The 20,808-nt window shown below is 45.3% G+C and overlaps 1 protein-coding gene across 1 annotated transcript in view; it reads right to left on the bottom strand.

Moving 5' to 3' along the window:
• Positions 1-19,175, bottom strand: part of PPP1R14C (protein phosphatase 1 regulatory inhibitor subunit 14C) — a 107,476-nt gene extending 88,301 nt beyond the window's left edge. The window contains exon 1 of the mRNA XM_023205858.1: positions 18,227-19,175. Coding sequence (XP_023061626.1) covers positions 18,227-18,532 — 306 coding nt within the window. The 5' untranslated portion in view covers positions 18,533-19,175. The remainder of the gene's footprint in view (positions 1-18,226) is intronic.
• Positions 19,176-20,808: the final 1,633 nt, after the last annotated feature.

Genomic DNA, 20,808 nt, shown 5'->3' with positions numbered 1-20,808 from the left:
CCGCCTCCCGGGTTCACAGCATTCACCTGCCTCAGCCTCCTGAGTAGCTGGAACTACAGGCACCCACCACCACGCCCGACTAATTTTTTGTATTTTTAGTAGAGACAGGGTTTCACCATGTTAGCCAGGATGGTCTTGATCTCCTGACTTCATTATCTGTCCGCCTCAGCCTCCCAAAGTGTTGGGATCACAGGCTTGAGCCACCACGCCCAGCCCTCCTTTTTTTTTTTTTTTTTGAGACACAGTCTTGCTCTGTCACCCAGGCTGGAGTGCAATGGCATGATCTCAGCTCACTGCAACCTCTGCCTCCTGGGTTCAAGCGATTCTCCTGTCTCAGTCTCCCGAGTAGCTGGGATGACAGGAGCATGCCACCATGCCTGGCTAATTTTTGTATTTTTAGGAGAGATGGAGTTTCGCCGTGTTGGCCAGGCTGATCTCAAACTCCCGACCTCAGATCATCTGCCCTCTTTGGCCTCCCAAAGTGCTGGGATTACAGGCATGAGCCACCACACCTGGCCATATCTTGGTTTCTAATAACAATCTCTAATAAAAGGAACCAGGGCTCCTTGGAGAAATGACTGACTCTGAATCTGGGGCAGAAGACATACAAGATGAGCCTAGAGTATTTTATAGTGCTAGAAAGTAAAGAAGTATTCAAGTATTGTAGTGCTAGAAAGTAAAGAAGTATTAAATATACACACACACACACGATCATGGGGGTATGTCAAAGGAACACAAGAACCAATAGAAACAGCTCCCAATAGCCAAAACTGGAATAATATGGACCTCGAAATAAAGTAATATTGAATTATAATCCAAGGCAAACAAGAAATATCCATGATCCATAGTGACATAAATAAAGCAGACTAAGTAAACAAATGAGGAAGAAGAGACAAATCTCCCATGCAAAAGAATTCCATATAAATCATGTAGCTACACAATGAGGCGGAACGTAACTTCCCATTACTTAAGAATGAGCTACACATAGTGATTTTCTTCCAAAGAATACAGTGTGGAAATAGAGGGAGTAACTGTACAGTGAAGAAGCCCGACAGACACTATCTCAGCCAGGTGCTCAAGGTGAATATCAATAGGTGAATATATATATAAAATATGTACCTAGAAAAGAGATTCGAATGATACATGATAACTATTAGTAGTGTTTTTTAGTATCATTATGTGTAATTTATTTTGTTTATCTGTTTTGTGCAATGCACATATTGACAGGATGTACCTTGACAGAATGTGATAAAATGTTTCTTTACCTTTTGGGTCTTCCTCCCTCAAACCCATAAATACAGTCTAATGATGAGAAAAACATCAGACAAATGCCATTTGAGGGACATTCTACACAATACCTAGCAAGTACTCCACAATACTGTCAAGGTCATCCAAAACAAAAGAAGGCTGAGAAACTGGCATAGCCAAGGGAGTCTAAGGAGACATGCCAGGTAAATGCAATGTGGTGTCCCAGATGGGATCCTGGAACAGAAAAAGGACTTTAGGCAAAAACGAAAGAATCTGAATAAAGTATGGACTTTAGAGAATAATAATGTATCAATATGGGTTCATTGATTGTGACAAATGTATAATTCTAACATGTGGTGCTAACAGGTAAAACCTGTTGCAGAATATATGGGAACTGTGTTCTGTCTTCGCAATTTTTCTGTAAATCTAAAACCATCTAAAACATAAAGTTTATTTGTTGAGGAAAAAAAAAAGAATGCCTGGCAGAGACAGACGAAGGGACTAGTGGGTAGATATTGGAAGGAGGGACAGAAGGACAGTGCATTGTATGATGGAAGGATGGATGGATGCTGGGATGGCTGACTGACCGATAATTGACAGAGTGGCTTACAAAGCCGAGAGCACACAGGCTGGGCGCGGTGGCTCACACCTGTAATCCCAACACTTTGGGAGGCCGAGGTGGGTGGATCACGAGGTCAGGAGATTCAGACCATCCTGGCTAACACGGTGAAAACCCGTCTCTACTAAAAATACAAAAAAGTAGCCGGGCGTGGTAGCAGGCACCTGTAGTCCCAGCTACTCGGGAGGCTGAGGCAGGAGAATGGCATGAACCCAGGAGGCGGAGCTTGCAGTGAGCCGAGATCGCGCCACTGCACTCCAGCCTGGGCGAGGAAGCCAGACTCTGTCAAAAAACGGGGGGGAGGGGAGTGGAGGGGAGGGGGCTGAGAGCACACAAGACAAAAACTGGAATGGGCACTTGGAATTTAGCAACATGGAGGTCATGAACCTTCTGGGTGGAAAAGAAGGACAAGCCACACAGCAGTGGCTAAGAAGGGCACAGAAGTTGATAAAATGCGATCAAAGAATATAGACAATCTCTCTGTCAAATGTGGCTGAAGATAGGAAGAGAGAGAAAGGCTTTTGTGTGTATTTGTGTTCTAATAGTTTACTGAGGTATAATTTACATATCATAAACTGCACAGATCTTCAATATACAGTCTATAAATACTCTTGAATACTCTTGAAACAAAGGAACAGCCCATGATACAGAAGTCAGCCCCTGAGCAGTTAGAAGGGGCTGGGCTCCAGAAGGAAGTTGAAGAGTGATCCAACCTTCCTTTTAACTTTCCTTCCGTCCTGTGGGTGGTGGTACCATCCTCATCCTCAGAGACTGTCTTTCCTGCCCCCGAAAAATGAAGACACCAAAGGAGTCTTCCAAAGTGTTATGTGTTCTATCCAAAGTGTTAAGGCTGCTTCCTCTGAAAATATAAAGAATTAATATAAACAAATTTACTGGCTTTTTCTTCCTTATTTATCATTTTTTAAAAATTTAAAACCCATCTTCCTCAAAAAGAAAAGATGGAAAAAACACCAATCAAGCTATTCCAAACATTGTAAAGCCCTGTGGCAGGAGAGGGTTTGTGCCCCTTTCTCACCCATGACAATAAAACAGTGGGATACTCATGCCTGCCCCTTCTTAAAAACAGCTTTGAAGTTATTCTCTTATAGGACAAATACATGTGCATTGCACAAAACAGATAAAATAAATTACCCACAATTATACTAAAAAGCACTACTAATAGTTACCATGTATCATCCGAATCTCTTTTTTAGATACATATAAAAGATATCCTATGAAAAAAGAGTTTTACCTAGAATACATGTTATCTATTATTATTTAATTTAAATGTGATAGAGCTCCTACTGCAGAATGGTAATTCTCTTGAAGCAATCCAACAAGAGTTTTCATTCTGGAGTGTTGATTAGATTATTTTACATTCATAAAACTTGGTGTGTGACCAAATTTGCAATCAAGGTAGAAACTCCACCAATATTCCATAATAAAAAAAATCTCATAAGCCTCTGCCCCCCATTGGGTCAAAAAACAACCTTTAATTTGAATACATAGATTAACAAGGCAGAATTAGTTATAGCAAAAGCCTAGTAGATGTTGCTAATAATACCTTCATAAATATTCTGAGCTTTTGGGGGTATGGTTTTTCATATTATTAATCCTCAAAATTTCTCTGAAAGGATTAGATCATTTAAAAGTGGAAATTAAAGTTAGCCAAGGATGATGACTGACAATCACTCTTAATAAAGGTAGATAGTGGGCAGCCTGCTCATCCTTCTAGACAGAACAAGCCAGCTCCCCTACCCCAGGAAGATGGGAGGGTCTATCTTAGAAGGCAATGTCTCTGCTATGGTTTGAATGTCCCCATCAAAAGGCACGTTGGAACCTTAATTCCCAGTGCAGCAATGTTGGCAGGTGGAAACTTTAAGAGGTGGAACTTAATGGGAAGAGCTTGGGTCACAGAGACTCCACCTTCTGGGCCTAGGTGTCCTGGTACAGTTCTCACTACAGTGAGTGAGTTCTTGCTCTTGTGAGACTGGATTCATTCTGGAGGTGACAGATTAGTTCCCACCAGGCCAGGGTCTGTTTTGACCCTTCACCTGTATCCACTTCCCCTTTGACCTTCCATCATGTTATGACATGGCATGAGACTCTCCCTAGAAGCCCAGAAGCCAAACAGATGCAGTGCCGTGCTTCTGGGACTCCCCAGCCTCCAGAATCATGAACCAAACAAGCCTCTTTCTTGATAAATCACCCAGTCTCAGGTATTCTGTGACAGCAACACAAAATGGACTAAGACATCCTCTCAATCAGGGCATGAAGGATGTGAAAAGAACCTGTGCGTGTAACCAGTAGGTATCTCTGAAATGAGACAATGAGACAAACTGTTTCCCATCACCAGTAAGAAGCCATACTTAGGAGCTTTTCTCTTTATTTTGATTTTGTAAAGTGGCGCTAGAGGTAGGAAGACATTCACAAGCATGGACTCCTGGAGCAGAAGGCTGAGGTCCACACCCACTCCACCCCTCCTGTGTAGACCACACTCTCTCACATCCTTGGAGTTGTGGTTGTAACAGCTGACATGAGAATTTCATTTTACTAAATATTTTATACATTATCTGTATCTCATTCTTTGCCCTCCTTCAGAGTTTATAGTAAGGTGTCAGTAATTAACTAAGTAAACTAATTCCTCATTTTGTTCTTCAGAGTGATGAGTTAACTCAACCTTGGGATCATTCACCATTGAATACAGCCCATCACCTCTTTGAACCCCCAAAAGGGTTCTTAATCTAAGTCTAACATGGGATGTTCCCAAGGTTTAAGGCATGACTGGCAGCTAAATGCTTTGGAGTCTCTGGCTAATTTAGGTGGCAACCTTTCCATAATACAGACAAGTTTTCATTATCTAAACATCTCTCCATGTAAACTGCTTCTGGTGTAAGATTAGTAAATGCTGAACCATAGGATATAAAAGATATCCTATGAAAAATGTTTTTCCTTTTTGATGAAGAAATGGAAATCGTAACATAACAAAAGGCACTTGTCTAACAGAGAGAGTACGTGCTGTTTTCTTAGTTTTAATGTTTCTAGGGTGCTTTCATTATAGCAAGCATAATCATGTTTTAGCACCAAATCAATGACTCATTTTCTTTTGACTTGTCAGAGAGCGGCCACAACCCAACACAAACATGAGAAAAACCAGTTGACTAATTTGAACTGTTATGTAGAGTATTAGCTCATAAGAACCAAACAGAAAAGCCACCTCTGTCAATCTGAAAACTCAACACCTCACCTACCTGGCTTGAAACAGATTTAATTCCATTAATATTAGCAGAAATGAATGAAATGGCTTTGCCAATTGTACTATTGACATATAAATATAAGAGAAAAATACTAACAGATGATTGGCGGCAGCAGCTAAGGACTTGAGCAAAAACATCATTTAGCATAAGCAAACCAAGTTATTAATAGTTTTTTACGTTGTACTTAGAAAAAGCATTACTTTACTTCTACCATGTCAGTGATAATATCTACTGCCTTCAAATATGTAAGATAAAATATATACTCATATCCCTTGGCTTATTTAAAGAGAGTTTCTAACTTTTAACCTCAAAAGGGATTGAGCATGGAGCCAATTCCATCTAAATAGATAGACCAAGAGCGCAAGGATTCCATGACCAACTGCCCATGCAAACCTGGCAAAGATAGAAAGAAGTAGCTCACTCACTGGGGTGTCTACTTCAGAGATAATGGATTTGAATTTTTCTTTTTCTTTTCTTTTTTTTTTTTTTTTTTTTTGAGACACAGTCTCACTCTGTCGCCTAGGCTGGAGTGCAATGGTGCAATCTCAGCTTACTATACCCTCTGCCTCCCAGGTTCAAGTGATTCTCTTGCCTCAGCCTCCCGAGTAGCTGGGATTATAGGCGCCCACCATCACACCTAGCGAATTTTTGTATTTTCATTAGGGACAGGGTTTTATCATGTTGGTCAGGCTGATCTCAAACTCCTGACCTCAAGTGATCCACCCGCCTCAGCCTCCCTGTAATGTGCTGGAATTACAGGCGTGAGCCACCGCGCCCAGCCAGGATTTGCATTTTTCATAAGAAACGGCTGACGCCTGTAAATGGTTCACTTAGGAAATAACAGAATCCTGTAAACTGTTCAACTAAGATGAAGCATATTTGAAAATGTACCAAGTAAATCAAACAAAAAAGATTTGCTCAATCTATTGGCCAAACATGCTAGAATACATGGAAGGTATCTGGGGGAAATGGTGCAACTGATGTTCACAGTTTCCAGGAAGCAAGCCTTTTAAACAGCAAGGCAGTTTAAACTTGGGCATGTTACTAAGACTCTTGGAGCCTCCCCGTTTTCTCATTTTAAAATGGAGTAACCACTTATATCAGAGTATTTATGTGGCTCAAATGGGATTATCCAATGGTGTTTTATGATTCTGTCATTATACCAAATAAATATTACAAAGAATAAGTTTTGCTTTTCACTTCCTGCTAGAACTGTCCATAAAAAACATCTTAAGTTTTTCTTGTTATCCCCTCTTATTAGTCCTAAAACTAACTATAAAGTGACACTCCAGGAATAAACTCCCCAGTAGAAAGTAATTTGCTCAGTAAAGATTTAGTCATGCTCTTATTCAGGGTAATTTGTACATTTCACCTCATTCAATTTTACTCCTGAAAGCTGCTGTGATTTTCCCTCTTGGATGCTCATTTCATATCTCAAAACGAACCTCCCTCAAGTTAAAATAAATACCACCATTAGTTAATTAGGAGGTGCCAAGATAAAGGACAAATAATAAGAACAGAAAAGCACCCTGCAAAGTCAATATTACAGGTTATATGCCTAAAATCTTAAGTCAAACATGCCAGTTCTTCAAGGTTAACCCAATTAAATGCAAAGAAAAAGCAGCTATGGTGGCTGTAAGTGTCTGTGCTGTCAGATTCCAAACTTAACTTGAAAGCCAGTAGTTAAGGAGAGGTTTCAGAAGAGGAAAAGATGATTTTTTAAAAAAGTTCTTAAACTAATCCTTACATTCTAGTCCCTATCCAAGCCACTCACACAAGACATCATGCCAGTGCAGGATGGATACGCTCCCACTTCAGCTACAGGAAACTAGCTCTGCAAATTTGATGGCCCTTTGGTGAACTAGTCTAATCCTTGTCTCAGGTTTGCCTTCAAGGGGAAGACATGTCTATTTCTCCTGCTTTTAATATCACTCTTTCTTTGATACATCTCACTTTTGCCAGTGCAGCCCTGGCTTTAGCATGGAACATCTAAAGTTTGGAGCTGGAAAGCCCCAGACCTCCCTCATTTTTTTCAGATGAAGAAAGAAAACCTGAAAACAAACTCTGTGACTTGCCAAGCTCATCTAGCTGGTCAGCAGTGGCCCGACTAAGATGGAACTCACAGGCAAGGGCCATTCCCACTACCTCACACTGGGAACGGCCGACCGGAATTAATCTCATAGTTGCCAGCAAGGTTCCCACAGCCACAAAGCATACATCCTGCCCTGGCTTATTCATTCCTGAAGCCCAGCTCTTAAGAGATTACTTTCTCTTACTTAAGATCTGACTTCATATTAAAATGAAAGATAACTAAATTGTTTTTAGTCATTTGCATTATAATGTCAGTGAATTTATCATATCCTTTCCTAAACACAGACTTTGAGTAAAGACATGTGCAGTCACTATGTACTAAATAACTGTATTGAATACACTAACACAGCTGTGAACAGGACAGAGTCCTTGCCCCAAAGAGCTTTCAATCCTATAGTCTCCTCCATTCTTCTGCCATAATGGGAAGGATTCCTTGACTTTTTCTACTTTTTCCCTTACACAGTTTAAAAGGGGTGAAGCTTCTTATAACCCCTTTCCTTCTCTATGTTATCTGTTGAACAAGTGAATGAATGAGTGAGTGAATGAATAGTCCAGCCCTCCACAGCTCCTTCCACAGTTTTCCCCATGGATTCTTTCAAAATGAAGAAGCTGTTTCTTAATCACTTTATTCCTCAACCATAAAGTGATTATTTAGAGACCCACCTACACTCTGGTCTTCTCTTTTTTCTAAGCTTTTACTCAGTGGAACAGATTTCCAAAATGCCGGTGCTGACTAAGAAAAACCTGGTGAGAATGTATTGGCCCTAACTTTTAAGCAGAGGCAGGAATCCAGGCTTTCATTCTTGTTCTATGAAGACTTGTATGAGCCTGTTGCTCCGAGTATTATCCACAGATGGAAAAGCACTTGCTACTTCCTTGCACAAGCATTTCTACTCACATAGAAATAAGCAATTCCTGTGCAAACAAAATTCTTGGACATGCTGAAGACTTAAAATTACAGAGAATGGCAGTAACTCGTGATCCCTTTCTTTGAAGACTTTCATTACCCCATACATCTGTGCCTTATGCCACAACTTCCTTTTAGTTCAGATGTTCAAAGGACTCCAGAGTTATAATTTATAACCAGGAAAAAGAACCATAACTTCAAGTTGACAGTGAAAGAGCAGGTTTTCAATACAGGCAGAGCCAAATTATATTCATGTGTTTAATTTTGGGAACACATTTCTGAAATGGACATCACGAAACCAGAAGATGCAGCCACTGTCACTCACTGATAGTCAAATAAATAGCACAGACTGAGTGGCTCATACAACAAGCATTTCTGTCTCTCAGTTCTAGAGTCTGGAGGTCTGAGATCAGGGTGCCAGCATCCTCCTCCTGGTCTACAGGTGGCCGTCTTCCATCTTCTTGCTGTGCTTTCATGCTGCGCCCTTGCATGGCAGTGAAAGCGAGCTCTGGTCCCTTCCTCCCCTTTCAAGGGCACTAATCACATTACAGGACCTCCACCCTCACAACCTCACCTAACACCAATGACCTCCCCAAAGTCCTCCCTCCAAATACCATCACTCTGGGGACTAGGGTTTCAACCTATGAATCTGGGGGGACACAAACATTCAGTCCATAGCAGGGACACCCAAGTGCAGCCAGGTGTATGAGAATCACCAGGGCTGCAAAGGTACAAGATTCTGCCTGTAGGAGGCTGCAGTGAGGGTAGGAGACAGGATTACAGAAAGAGAGGCCCTGGAAAGGCCCCAGAGCCAGCCTGACAGCAGGAGATGGATCAGAGAAGCTCCTGGGAAGGTACTGCCAAGTGCCAGGCTGAAGAACAGGTGCAAGCTAGACAGCTAGGGAGTAGGGGCAGGGGAGTGAGTGGAGGTGATTCTGGCAGAGGGGCTCCTGCTGAGTTGCCTTAGGGACTCAGCTGATAGCTGAAGCAGCAGGGCCAGGGGTGGCCAGAGACAAATCCAGAGACTGGGGCAGGGAAACCCCTTAGCCGTGGTCACGTGCTAAAGGGCTCCTGCTTTATCCTGAAGGCTGTGGGGAACAAGATCCCACCTGGATTTTAGAAAACACACCAGCTACAGCACATGGAGGTGGCTCTGAAGGACCATGGGGAGCTGGAGCAGGGACAGAGCGGGAGCCCCAACCCAGGAACCAGAGACCCTGCCACCTGCCAGCCATGTGGCCTCTGACGGGGAGCTGCAGCGCAAGCTCTCTGTACTTCAGTTTCTTCACCTACCTTGCAGAGTTACAGCGAGGATTAAATTAGCACCCATGAAGGACGAGGTTTGCAATCAGCACTTCTTCAATGCAGCTATCAGGAGCAATGGGAACATCATAGCTAAGTGACTTTGGAATCAGTGTGACCTTGGACAAGGACAAGCGACAACTCGGATCTCAGCTGCTTCCTCCAAAAAATGAAGAAATGAAGATAATACCATCTCCTTCATAAAGTTGTTAGGAGGATTGATGGTATGAGGTAGGATGCATAAATCTCCTGGCTGTCATCTGAGAGCTGGGTTAGTCCCAGAAGTAGTAGAAGCAATAGCAGCAGTGGTGGAGCATGCGGTAGCAGGAGTAGTTGCCGTAATTTGAAAGAAACTGGGCTACAGTGACCACTGCTATTACACAGGTGAGAAGTTACAAGGAGCTGGATTAAGGCAGCAGCAGGGACCAGTGGAGACTCAGATTCCAGAGCTGTGGGAGCATCAACAAGACTTTGTGACTCCTGGGTGTGACAGCAAGGAGGAGGCAAGAGATAAGCAGGCCACGTAATCTTGGGCTGGAACAACTGTGGACAGCAGCACTTGCTGCCCACTGATGGAAGTGAGGAAGAGGAGCAGGTTTGCTAAGGAAGATGAGAAACTCATTTTTTCAAACGAGTTGAATATGAGGTTTCTCTGGAGTACTATGTGGCATTGTCCATTTCAAAGTTGTCTGAATACATCTGGCACACAGAAAACAGATCAGGGCTAAAAATATGGAGTTACACGTTGTCTGCATATGGACAACAACTAAAACCACAGGAAGGGTCCTGTCATCCAGAAAGAGCATGCAGGAGCGAAGGGAAAAAAAAAAAAAAAAACAGAAAAGAGAGCCAGGGCCCAAAGACAGAGAAATGTCATCATTGAAGAGCAGGCAAGAGAGGAAAAACCCAGAAAGGAGGGCAGGAAGGGCAGAGAGAACACAAGGAGTAGACCAGGAGACCGGATGGCCCACAGGGCCAGGGGACAGGGTTACAAAAGTACAGAGTGAGGAGTGCCTAAGGCTGCTGAGGTCGAGTCAAAGAAAGGTGCAAACACGGCCATGGGATTGAGAAACAAGAAGGTCCTCAGGGAAGCCAGTTGGAGCTGACATCAGTTTGTGGTGGATAAAGGAGGAGTGTGTCCTAGGGGGGAAAGATCTTCCAGGAAAATAGTAAGGGAAGGAGAAAGACAGGGTGGCACGTGCGGTGGGGGAATACAGGGCGGAGGAGGGGAAGCTATTTGTGTGGTAGTGGGGGATGGTGGTGGTTTAAACAGAAGAGAAAGACTTCAACTTGTGTATATGCTGAAATGAATGGGCCAGAGAGGTTGAAAACTCAGCCAAAAAAGGAGTGTCATGAATGAAGTGCCTGGAGGGTGGCTGATCTAGCTTGCACAGGAGGAGACTGGGAGGTGCCTTGGAAAGGCAGGTGAAGGCTTGAACTAGCCCAGTGCAGGAAACAAGAGCAAGAGTGTGCACTACAAACTAAACCATGTGGCCAAAGCACATGCCACATGGAAAACAAAATTCAGATTTGATTCTTCCCTCCATCTAGAAAGAGACTTCTTGGCAGAGAGCTGTGGGCTAGGTGAGGGAGGCCAGGGGCTGCCAGGTTGTTTTAGGCTGGGAGGAAAAGGACAAACAGAAGACAGCAAAAGCACACATGTACCCACAGAGATGAGAACAGCAGGCAGAACTAGTGTGGCAGGGGCACGTTAGGAGCAAAGGAAAAGACAGTGGACGGGACTCAGGGAAGATCACATTTGCAAAAGAATTTTCTCAACCTAAACTTCAAAGTCAATTGGCTACCACTACCACCTTGCAGTTCCGTTTGGAGCAAGTAAGTCAATGAAGAAAGGTGTATTTTCCAACAGCACTGACATAAAGCTGTAAGGATGCAAGAATGTGATATGACTACAGTAACAAAAACACAGATTGACTTTTTCCCTAGCCATGTCTCTGATAAAGGAATACCACCAACTAATTCAGACACAAAAACATCAGTGACTTTTAAACATTTGCTGAGTATTTATCCTTTTACATTCATTCAAGCAAATGCTTAAGGGTTGAAGAACTGTGTCCTGCTACGAACTTTTAAATGATGAAAATTGAGACAGTTCCTTGCCTTCAGGTTGTTACAGTCTAACTTCCCTACACATATGTAAAAATCCACTGAAACATAGAGAATGAGGAAGGCTCTAGAAACAGGAGGAATAGTTTAGAGAATATTTGCCCATGTTCAAGTTCAAACACACACCAACAGCCCTGACCCTAAAGTAGCCATATACTCTTCTCCAAATTACTGCACCAAATAGACGTGAATACCTTGTTTTCCTTCCCCACTTTCCTCTCTCTCCACGTCACAGAGAATAACCAATAGTTAGTGGCAGCTTGCGGTTCCAATAACCCTGATGTGCTATGTCCAAAGTACTATGCTTGGTGTCTCACCAGTCAGTCCTCCTGACAGCCCTGCAAAGGCACCAGGATGATTTCCTTCAACATACAGAGAAAGTGGCCGGGCGCGGTGGCTCACACCTCTAATCCCAACACTTTAGAAGGCTGAGGCTGATGGATCACTTAAGCTCAGGAGTTCGAGACCAGCCTAGGCAACATAGTGAGACCTTGTCTCTACAAAAAATAAAAAAAAAAGAGGTGGGAGGATCACTTGAGCCTGGGAGGTCGAGGATGCAATGAGCCATGATAGCCCCACTGCACTCTAGCCTGGGCTCGCTCGCTCTTTCTCTTTCTCTCTCTTTCTATATACACACACACATACACACACACACATATATGGAGACAGTGAGGCTCAGGGGGGTGAAGGAAAGTGCCTAATCACATACACCCACTGAATGACAGGGCCACGTGTGAATTTAGGTTCATCTCACTTCAAAGCACACATTGTAACCACTGCTTCCACCTCACATTTCCCTAACCACTGTTCCAAAGGGAATGTGCTAAGCAGTTTTCTTTTCTTCCTTTGGCAATTTAGAATTCTTGTATCTACTGACTTTTTTTTTTCTTTTTATTTGAGGCAGGCAGTTCCCAGGCTGGAGTACAGTGGTGTGATCTTGGCACACTGCAGCCTCGACCTCCCCGGGCTCAGGCGCAGGCCACCATCTTTGGCTAATTTTTGTATTTTTTGTAAGAGATGGAGCTTCATCATGTTCCTCAGGCTGGTCTCCAACTCCCGGCCTCAAGCAATCCGTCAGTGCTGAGATTACAGGCGTGAGCCACCATGCCTGGCTTTATCTACTGACTTTTTGCATGTGTAATTTACTCCTTAGTAGTTTACAGGTTGAGTTTATGGAGTTTTTTGGGTTTTGTTGTTGTTTAAAAGCCTGTCCTCAAATACCTGAACAAATGGGGATTTACCAAACAATCCACAAGACGAGTTCTAAGCAGCAGCTTCTACCTCCCAGCTTGGGCACTAATAAAGTAGCAAAGCCGGCTGATGCGATACCGTACCTAGAAAGTGTATGGAAATCCAGGACCTGCACGTAAAAGGAGAAGCCTCATCCAGGTACAAGAACTAACCTGCTGACAGTGTGTCCCCCACATGCACACACATTTACAAGGTACGACAGCAGCATCTGGAACAGGCAAACCATGGGGTTCACACAGGTGCCAGGCTCTGTCCTGTTTCAGCAGGCAGGACAGGGCATTCGTTAAGGTGCTCCTGACTCCCTGGCCACAGCCTTGCTCTGTCACATCCCAGCTGAGAGTCCTGGGGCAACTTCTTAACTTCTCTGTGTCTCAGATTCCACCTCCACAAAATGGGGGTCTCGGAGGTTGTTGCCAGGATTACACGAACCTTGCCTAGTACATGCTAAGTACTCAGCCAGTGCCTGCTAACTCTATTACACACGTTTAGGCTTCTCCCTTTCAGAAGCAGTATTTTTAAAATTGCAGGTCACAACCCATAAATGCATTATGAAATAAATTTAGAAAAATAAAATCATCATCAGGCGCGGTTTCTCACGCCTGTAATTCCAGCACTTTGGGAGGCCGAAACGGGCAGATCATGAGGTCAGGAGATCGACACCATCCTGGCTAACACGGTGAAACCCCGCCTCTACTAAAAATACAAAAAATTAGCCAGACATGGTGGTGGGCGCCTGTTGTCCCGGCTACTCGGGAGGCTGAGGCAGGAGAATGGCGTGAACCCGGGAGGCAGAACTTGCAGTGAGCCGAGATCAGGCCACTGCACTCCAGCCTGGGCGACAGAGCAAGACTCCGTCTCAAAACAAAGAAAAACAAAATCATCATTTTTCAGAAAGTGAGGAATAAAACATTGTATTTAAACATTAATGACATTGTATTTCAGATTACTTTTATAATATTTTTCCTTAGCATCCATAGTAAGATTAAGTGGTGCCCTATGACTCTCTGTTTCTATGTATCCATGTGTCAGGCAGCAATCTATATATCCAGATGTATCAGGCAGCAATCAACAGGATATTTATTTCTGTGTCACCACCAACATCTCTCAGAAGACAGTTTTTATAAAATGGGGGTTACGGGGAGTCAGGGAAGACTGAAAGGTGTAATAAGTCAGGAACCATTTTATAAAAAGCAGACACTGGAAGCAAAGGGAAAGACCTACTAAGCTGACAGTCAGAACAACACAGCAAGTACCCGAGGCACACAAGCTTGTTTATGGCTAGGATGCTACGGGCATTGCAATCATCTGAGCTCAAGAACATGTTTTTATTTCCAAAGCAAATTGAATTGCAAAACTGGAAGTACAGATGTTATCTTGATGCTGGGCAAACTTGGAAATATTCATATGACTTATCCAGTAAGTCATCTTGCAGTACTTGTTAAAGTAGATATTATGCCAGATTTCAAATGCTCTTAAAAACCACCAGGGTTGGCCAGGCGCAGTGGCTCATGCCTGTAATCCCAGCACTTTAGGAGGCTGAGGCAGTCAGATCATGAGATCAGGAGTTCGAGATCAGCCTGGCCAACACAGTGAAACCCTGTCTCTACTAAAAATACAAAAATTAGCCAGGCATAGTGGCACGTGCCTGTAGTCCCAGCTACTCGGGAGGCAGAGGCAGGAGAATTGCTCGGACCTGGGAGGTGGAGGTTGCAGTGAGCTGAGTTTGCACCACTGCATTCCAGCCTAGGTGACGGAGAGAGACTTCACCTCAAAAAAACAAAAACAAACAAAAAAAACCACCAGGGTTTGGAAGACATAAAAAAAAGTCTTTAAACAGAAATCCGTAAATGTGGATACAGATGTAGATTTAGTCTAACAGTTACGTTATAATCAAATTCCTAGCTGAAAATTTACCTGTATAAGCCTTCCCATGAGAAGATGAGATGGAAAAGAACTATAAGCACATAACAAATCATTTTTGGAATCCAATAAAAGCACTTATCTATGTATTTAAAAAGCTGTTTGGCACGATATTTTATAATGTTGCCCTTAGGCTAGGTAAGAGGGGGCACACTCCTGCCATAACCTGTCTTCCTGAAGACTTCCTATGACAAAGTGGAGCCATCTATCCAGAACCAGTGTCCCTCCACCTGGTTTTAGTCTGTGATCCAGGTCCCCAGAATTCCCTTCTCAAATCCCAAGTAGCTTCTGGGGCATGAACAAGCTCCTCCCAGATCTGTTCTGCCCAAGGGGGACATCACCACTGGTGTGTGCAGAGGCATCATGGTCAAGGAGCGGCAGGTGCATACCAAGACTGGGCGTGCAGGTGGACACAGTGTCCTTCACCAGGTGGGACTGTACCAAGGATGGGAAGAAACCTGGGCCAGGGCAGAGTCTCCCAACTGCATTTCAGCTCATGACTCTGGGAAGTTACATTTTGAATTCAAAATGCAAACCTAGCCTTCCAGGTCATTATGAAGATGTAGCTGTCAAGATGAGTGGATAGAAGAAATTTCATACAAATGTTGTTAGTTTGACTCATAAGTTGTAAGCATTTAGACAGATGCCCTGTAGATCTTCATTTGTTCTCTTGCACGGTACAGACAGGCCTGGTTACACGGTTATATGGTGGACTCAGATTCCAGACTGGGTTCATCCCCAACCCAAACCCACCCACCAGCTACATGAGCTTGAAGAAGCCTTTTAATCCTCCCTGAGTCTTCATTTCTTTATTTACATTTAAACAAGCATAAAAAGAACATCTTTATAGTGTTGTTGTGAAGACTAAATGAACTAGCCCAAAGTACCTAGAAGAGCACCTAGTCACCTAGTAGGCAGGTAATAAATTCCCCTATGACATTATTCTCATACAAAACTGATTAGTCACTGCATACTTCCAGAAAAAAACCACAGACCGAAAGTAGTTCTGTGTATTTCTTCTTTCCTCTTCCTCTTTCCTTTTAAATACATTGCTTTATGCTTCTCCAAAAGATTATTTTCTATTCTGAAAAGGTCAGGTCATCTGACTGCTGACCTGCCTGGATCAAGTTCTTCTGAAATTAAAGATGTGTTCATATTCTACCCCAACTCAGCAGATAACTCAAGCCTTTGGCAGGTTTGAAGTTTGAAGCCTGGGAAATTGGCTGTGTCACTTTCATGGGCTGAACATTTGAAAGAATTACCACTTTTAAGTGTAAAAAGGACATTTCCTAATCTTCATATGCATGAAGTTCAGAGCTACAAGCCAGGGTATGTCCTTCTTGATTCACAAACCAGAGGCTGAAATACTTGAAGCTATCAACAAAGAAAGGATACTCAACAAGCGAACCCAATGCTAAAAATAGAGCCCTATCAGCAGAGAAATAGATGCAAAGACACAAGCCTTTATTTGGCTACCTATTTGCCCATGTTTCTTTATTATTAAATGAAGGTACACCACCAGCACAGTGATTACAAATTGCCAACAACCTCCTAATGATTTATACTCCTTCAGCCAACAATGACTGAACAAACAACTTGAAGAGAAATACTTGCCACATATTAATGACATGCAGGCAGCATATAGCATCTTGTATTATTTCACCACAAAAATCTCCCTTTCAAATGTCTAGCTGTTTGCTACGGATTGAAGATTTAAAACCCAAGAAGAAAAGTACAATACAAGGAAAAGATTCAAGCTCATGTTTACCCTTTAAAATATATACCTAACCTACACGTTCCACACAGCAAACAATCAAACCTCCATTTTTTCTAATTACTCTGAAGAATTTTTTAAAATATATTGTTTATCAGTCTACTCAGGGGGAAGACCTCTTTCTAGTTTCCCAATCTATGTCTAATTAGTCTCCCACGAAAAGAGCCATGCCTGGAGCACTGTTAATTTCAACAATACTTTTTCTATTAACTCAAATCTTCTCCAAATGGAGAAAAAAAAACAGTATGAAATAAATGAAAATTAACTGGATTCTACAGAGGCAGGACTGAGCACATCCATTCATCTAACAGTAATCCCATCTACATCAAATAATGTTGTTTCTTTACCGAGTTTTGCCAACTTCCTATAAAAAATCTCATGAGCACTTCTTATGTTTGCCAGTTTTTATTTATGCAATTAAATTGGCTTTTTGTAAGAGCTGGGCTGGAGAAACAACACATTTTTACAACCCCATTAGTCATACAGTCGAGCTTCATTATATTATAATCATTCATTGGTAGTAATGAGTATGCTGTTTCCTTATGCAATGAGGGTGTTTAAGAACATGTGTCTTCACAAAAGGCCATGAAATGTGTCAAATACAGAATACCCAACATTAGTGGTAAAGCCTATGAGTTCATCTGGTTGTCATCTTTGTTGAAGAGCACAACAGTTGAATGAACACAAACCTAGCTTTAGATTAGAAGCCACATCCTTAATTATTAACCCCTTCATGCTTCCACCCTTTCCAAACTCCACTCCCTTAAGAGGAGGACACTTCATTTAAAATTAATTACTGTTATTCAAGATGCTCATGAGAGATCATTTTGGTTTCAGTCGTTTTGCTTCAGTTTATTCTACATATTTATCCCTATATCAAACATATACACGTCCCTGAGACTTGTGTATGACCTTAGTCCCTGGACTGTGGGAAGTCACGATGTCGCGCAGGAGAGGGGAGCTGGGAGCCTGAAGCTGGCAGATCCCGGGATCCCGCAGGCTCCCCGCAGGGCTCCCGCCCTTCCACCGAGGCACCTGTCGAGGTTGCCCCAGATGCTCGTTCTGCGCCCATCAATTGGAGTAACTGAGCTTAGAGAGGAAACACTATGGCTTCAATAAAGCACAACGAGTGCAGCTCTGATAACGCAGGAACGAATTATGGAGACACCGTCGGGGCTGGCTAGAAAGGGGAAAGCGTTCCATCTGAGGATTTTCACGGGGAATTTCAGGAACCAAGGGGGCCTCTGAGATCCCCAGAACCTCTCCTTTCCACGAGACAGCTTCCTTCCTTCCCTGCTCGTTCTCCACAAAAATCAGGGCTGCCCGGATCCCAACAGTGAGCGCTGCTCTCTTTGGCTGCTGTTTCCCCAACGGCTGCTAAGGCGCAGCTGGAGTGAGCCCTTCCGAGCCCCGCTTTGCGCAGCTGCAGCTGGAGCCCAGAGGCACCCGGAGCTGGGAGAAAAAGCACTGTGCTCCACAGGACCCAGCCCTCCCCACGGCCACCAAGGGGGCCCGGGCACCGGCAACCGAACCCAGACAGGGGCGTCCCAACCGCTGAGCCCGACGCCAGAGGGCACCGCGGGGGAGAGAAGGCGCCGTGCCTCGCTCCTGGCACTTGGTCCCGGGAGTCAGGGACGTGCGCGCCCCAGAGCTGGAGTCCTGGAGAATTCCTGCGCCGGCACAGAGGAGCTAGAGAGGTCCCCGACCCTCCCAGCCCCGCGCCCAGGTACCTCGCAGCCGTAGAGCTGACCCAGCTGCTCCACGATCCACTCCTCCAGCACCAGCCGCTTCCGAAGCTCCTTACGATCGTATTTCACTGTCACTTTTCCCTGCTGGTGTCGCCGCGGCTGTTGCTGCTGAACCTGCCCTGCGGCGGCCGCCGTGGCCACGGGCGCCGAGTCCTCCCGTGAGGAGCCCGAGCCGCTGCTGGAGCTGGGGCTGCCACCGGCGCCACCCCGGGGGCTTTGGAAGAAAACCCGCGCGCCGCCGCCGCTGGTCCCTCCGGCCGCCTCGCTGCTGCCCGTAGCCACCGACATGTCTCCGCACGCCCAAGCCCGAGTGCGGCCCGGAGGAGGGGCGGGCGGAGCGCGCCCGGCGCCGCTACCACCTCCGGCCCGGCAACCGCATGCGAAGGGCTCCCCGGCACCTGCTCCGCGCAGCGCGCGCCCAGCCGCCCGGCTGCTCTGGGAAGGCGGGAGGAGCCGCGGCGGGAGGAAGGAGGGCGGGGAGGACGACGGGGCGGGGACCGCAGCCTTAAAGACGCCGCCGAGGACCCTCTCAGTCCAGCCACCGGAGGCGGGATCTGGCGCCTGCGGCAGAGAGGGCCCGGGACGTGGGAGTCTCCGCAGGGCGGAAAATGTGTGCGCCTAGACACTGGCGATCGCGGGTGTGTAGACTCTGGAGGGACGGGCGTGGGGCGGGGTGCCAGGAGATGCTCCTGCGCGGGTGTCGGTGGCCTCTAATCTCAGAGACAGGAACTCGCGCTTCTCCCGCAGTCCCGGAGCGTAGGAAACGCGTCCCTCTCGGGACCTCCACCTGGCGCAGCCCTGGGCAGGACCCGCAGCGAAGGGGACACAGGAAAGGACCGCGCCGCAGGCTCCCCTTGGAGGTTTTCCTAGCCCCACCGTCTCCTCCGTCGGCTGGGTAGTGTCCCCTCCCCTCCCAGCCCCGCCCCGCGGCTCCAAACACACATTCCTATTCATGCCACGATGGATGCCACTTCCTCTCTGGCTTGTGAGAAACATCGAAGAGGCGATGTTTGTGCAATAAGGCAGTCACGGCGCTTGAGAAATTATTTCCAGACCAGTGTTTTCTTTCCTTACTAAGCATCTGCTTAATCATAGGCAGAGCATTAGAATATCTTCATATCAAAGGGCAGAAAGCGTGACAGCGCTCAGGCAGGGCGGCTGGGGGCATCCAGACAGTAAACATTTCTCTAAAAGGGCCGGCGACAGGGCCCTGGTTTCACATTTCTAGCGTTGCGTCCCCTGCACTGCCAGCTTTCTCTCAATCCCATTCCAAACAGCCCCTTCCACCCAGGAGGGCAACAGCACTGCCTGACTCTACTGTAAAACATCACAGCCTAGTCGTTACACATGAAGGAGCTTATCAGAAGGGTTAGGACAATAAGGTGGGGAGGGAAGTTGTAAACAGAAAACTGCAAGTGAAAAATTAGGGAGACACTAACATATTCTTCTTGTACATAACAATATATTCCTGTACAGGAACTGATAGAAACCACAGAGACGTCCGAATGAATACAAGTAAGCGACTTTTATGAACGGTTTTGTTTTGTTTTTTGAGACAGAGTCTCTCTGTCGCCCAGGCTGGGGTGCCGTGGTGAGATCTCGGCTCACTGCAACCTCTGCCTTCGGGGTTCAAGCGATTCTCCTGCCTCACCCTCCTGAATAGCTGGGATTACAGGCATTCGCCACCACGCCCAGCTAATTTTTGTATTTTTAGTAGAGATAGGGTTTCACCATGTAGGTCACGCTGGTCTCGAACCCCTGACGTCGTGATCCGCCCGCCTGTGCCTCCCAAAGTGCTGGGATCACAGGTGTGAGCCACCGTGCCTGGCCATGAACGGTTTTTTTGTTTTGTTTTGTTTTGTTTGTTTGTTTTTAATAAAAGAGCCCTAAAGGTTACTGGCAGCTACTCAAAGAAGTTTCTCAGAGATAAAATAGATAGCAAGTCAATTTCCTCAGAGCACTTTCCTATGATGGAGAAGATCCTGTGTGGGGTTCTAGACTGACACTTACAAAGACAGAAAATAAAAGGAAGTAACCAGCAGGTTTCTCCTGGCACTTCAGGCTCTGCGATCCACCAGTGCCCAGCTCTGCTCTACCCAGGCTTAGGATGGATCGCCTTTGTTCCCTCAGTCTGGGGTTTTCCAGTGAAAGCCTGAATAGGGATTTTCCCCAAAGTGTTCCATGCCTGCGACTCTTCACAGGGACATGTCAAGCCTCACAATGTGAAGGGGAAGGGTCTGTAGGGGTTGAAATAGGGTGGCTGGTGTGGACCCTGGACTCCTGCCATGATTACAAAGGGGTCAAAGCTGAACGATCTCTGGCCTAGAAGAGGCCAGCTGTCCTTTAGAAGATGGGTTTTGCACCGAGCCTATCAGGCACAAGGGAGATGAATTACCTTGATTGCCCCTAGAGATGGATGACCAGTCTCTGCACCACCTCTGCCCCTCTGCCTTTAGGGTGGGTCATTGTAAACCCCCAACACACAGCCAAGCGGGTGAGGGTGACCGCCTCAATAAAATGGAACTCTGTCTGCAAGGAGGAAGGGAAGGGAGGGCAGGAACCAG

The sequence above is a fragment of the Piliocolobus tephrosceles genome, chromosome 5 (assembly GCF_002776525.5).
Source record: "Piliocolobus tephrosceles isolate RC106 chromosome 5, ASM277652v3, whole genome shotgun sequence".
NCBI lineage: Eukaryota > Metazoa > Chordata > Mammalia > Primates > Cercopithecidae > Piliocolobus > Piliocolobus tephrosceles.
Note: the sequence above shows the minus strand (reverse complement) of the source record. Positions and strands in the feature narration are given on the sequence as shown.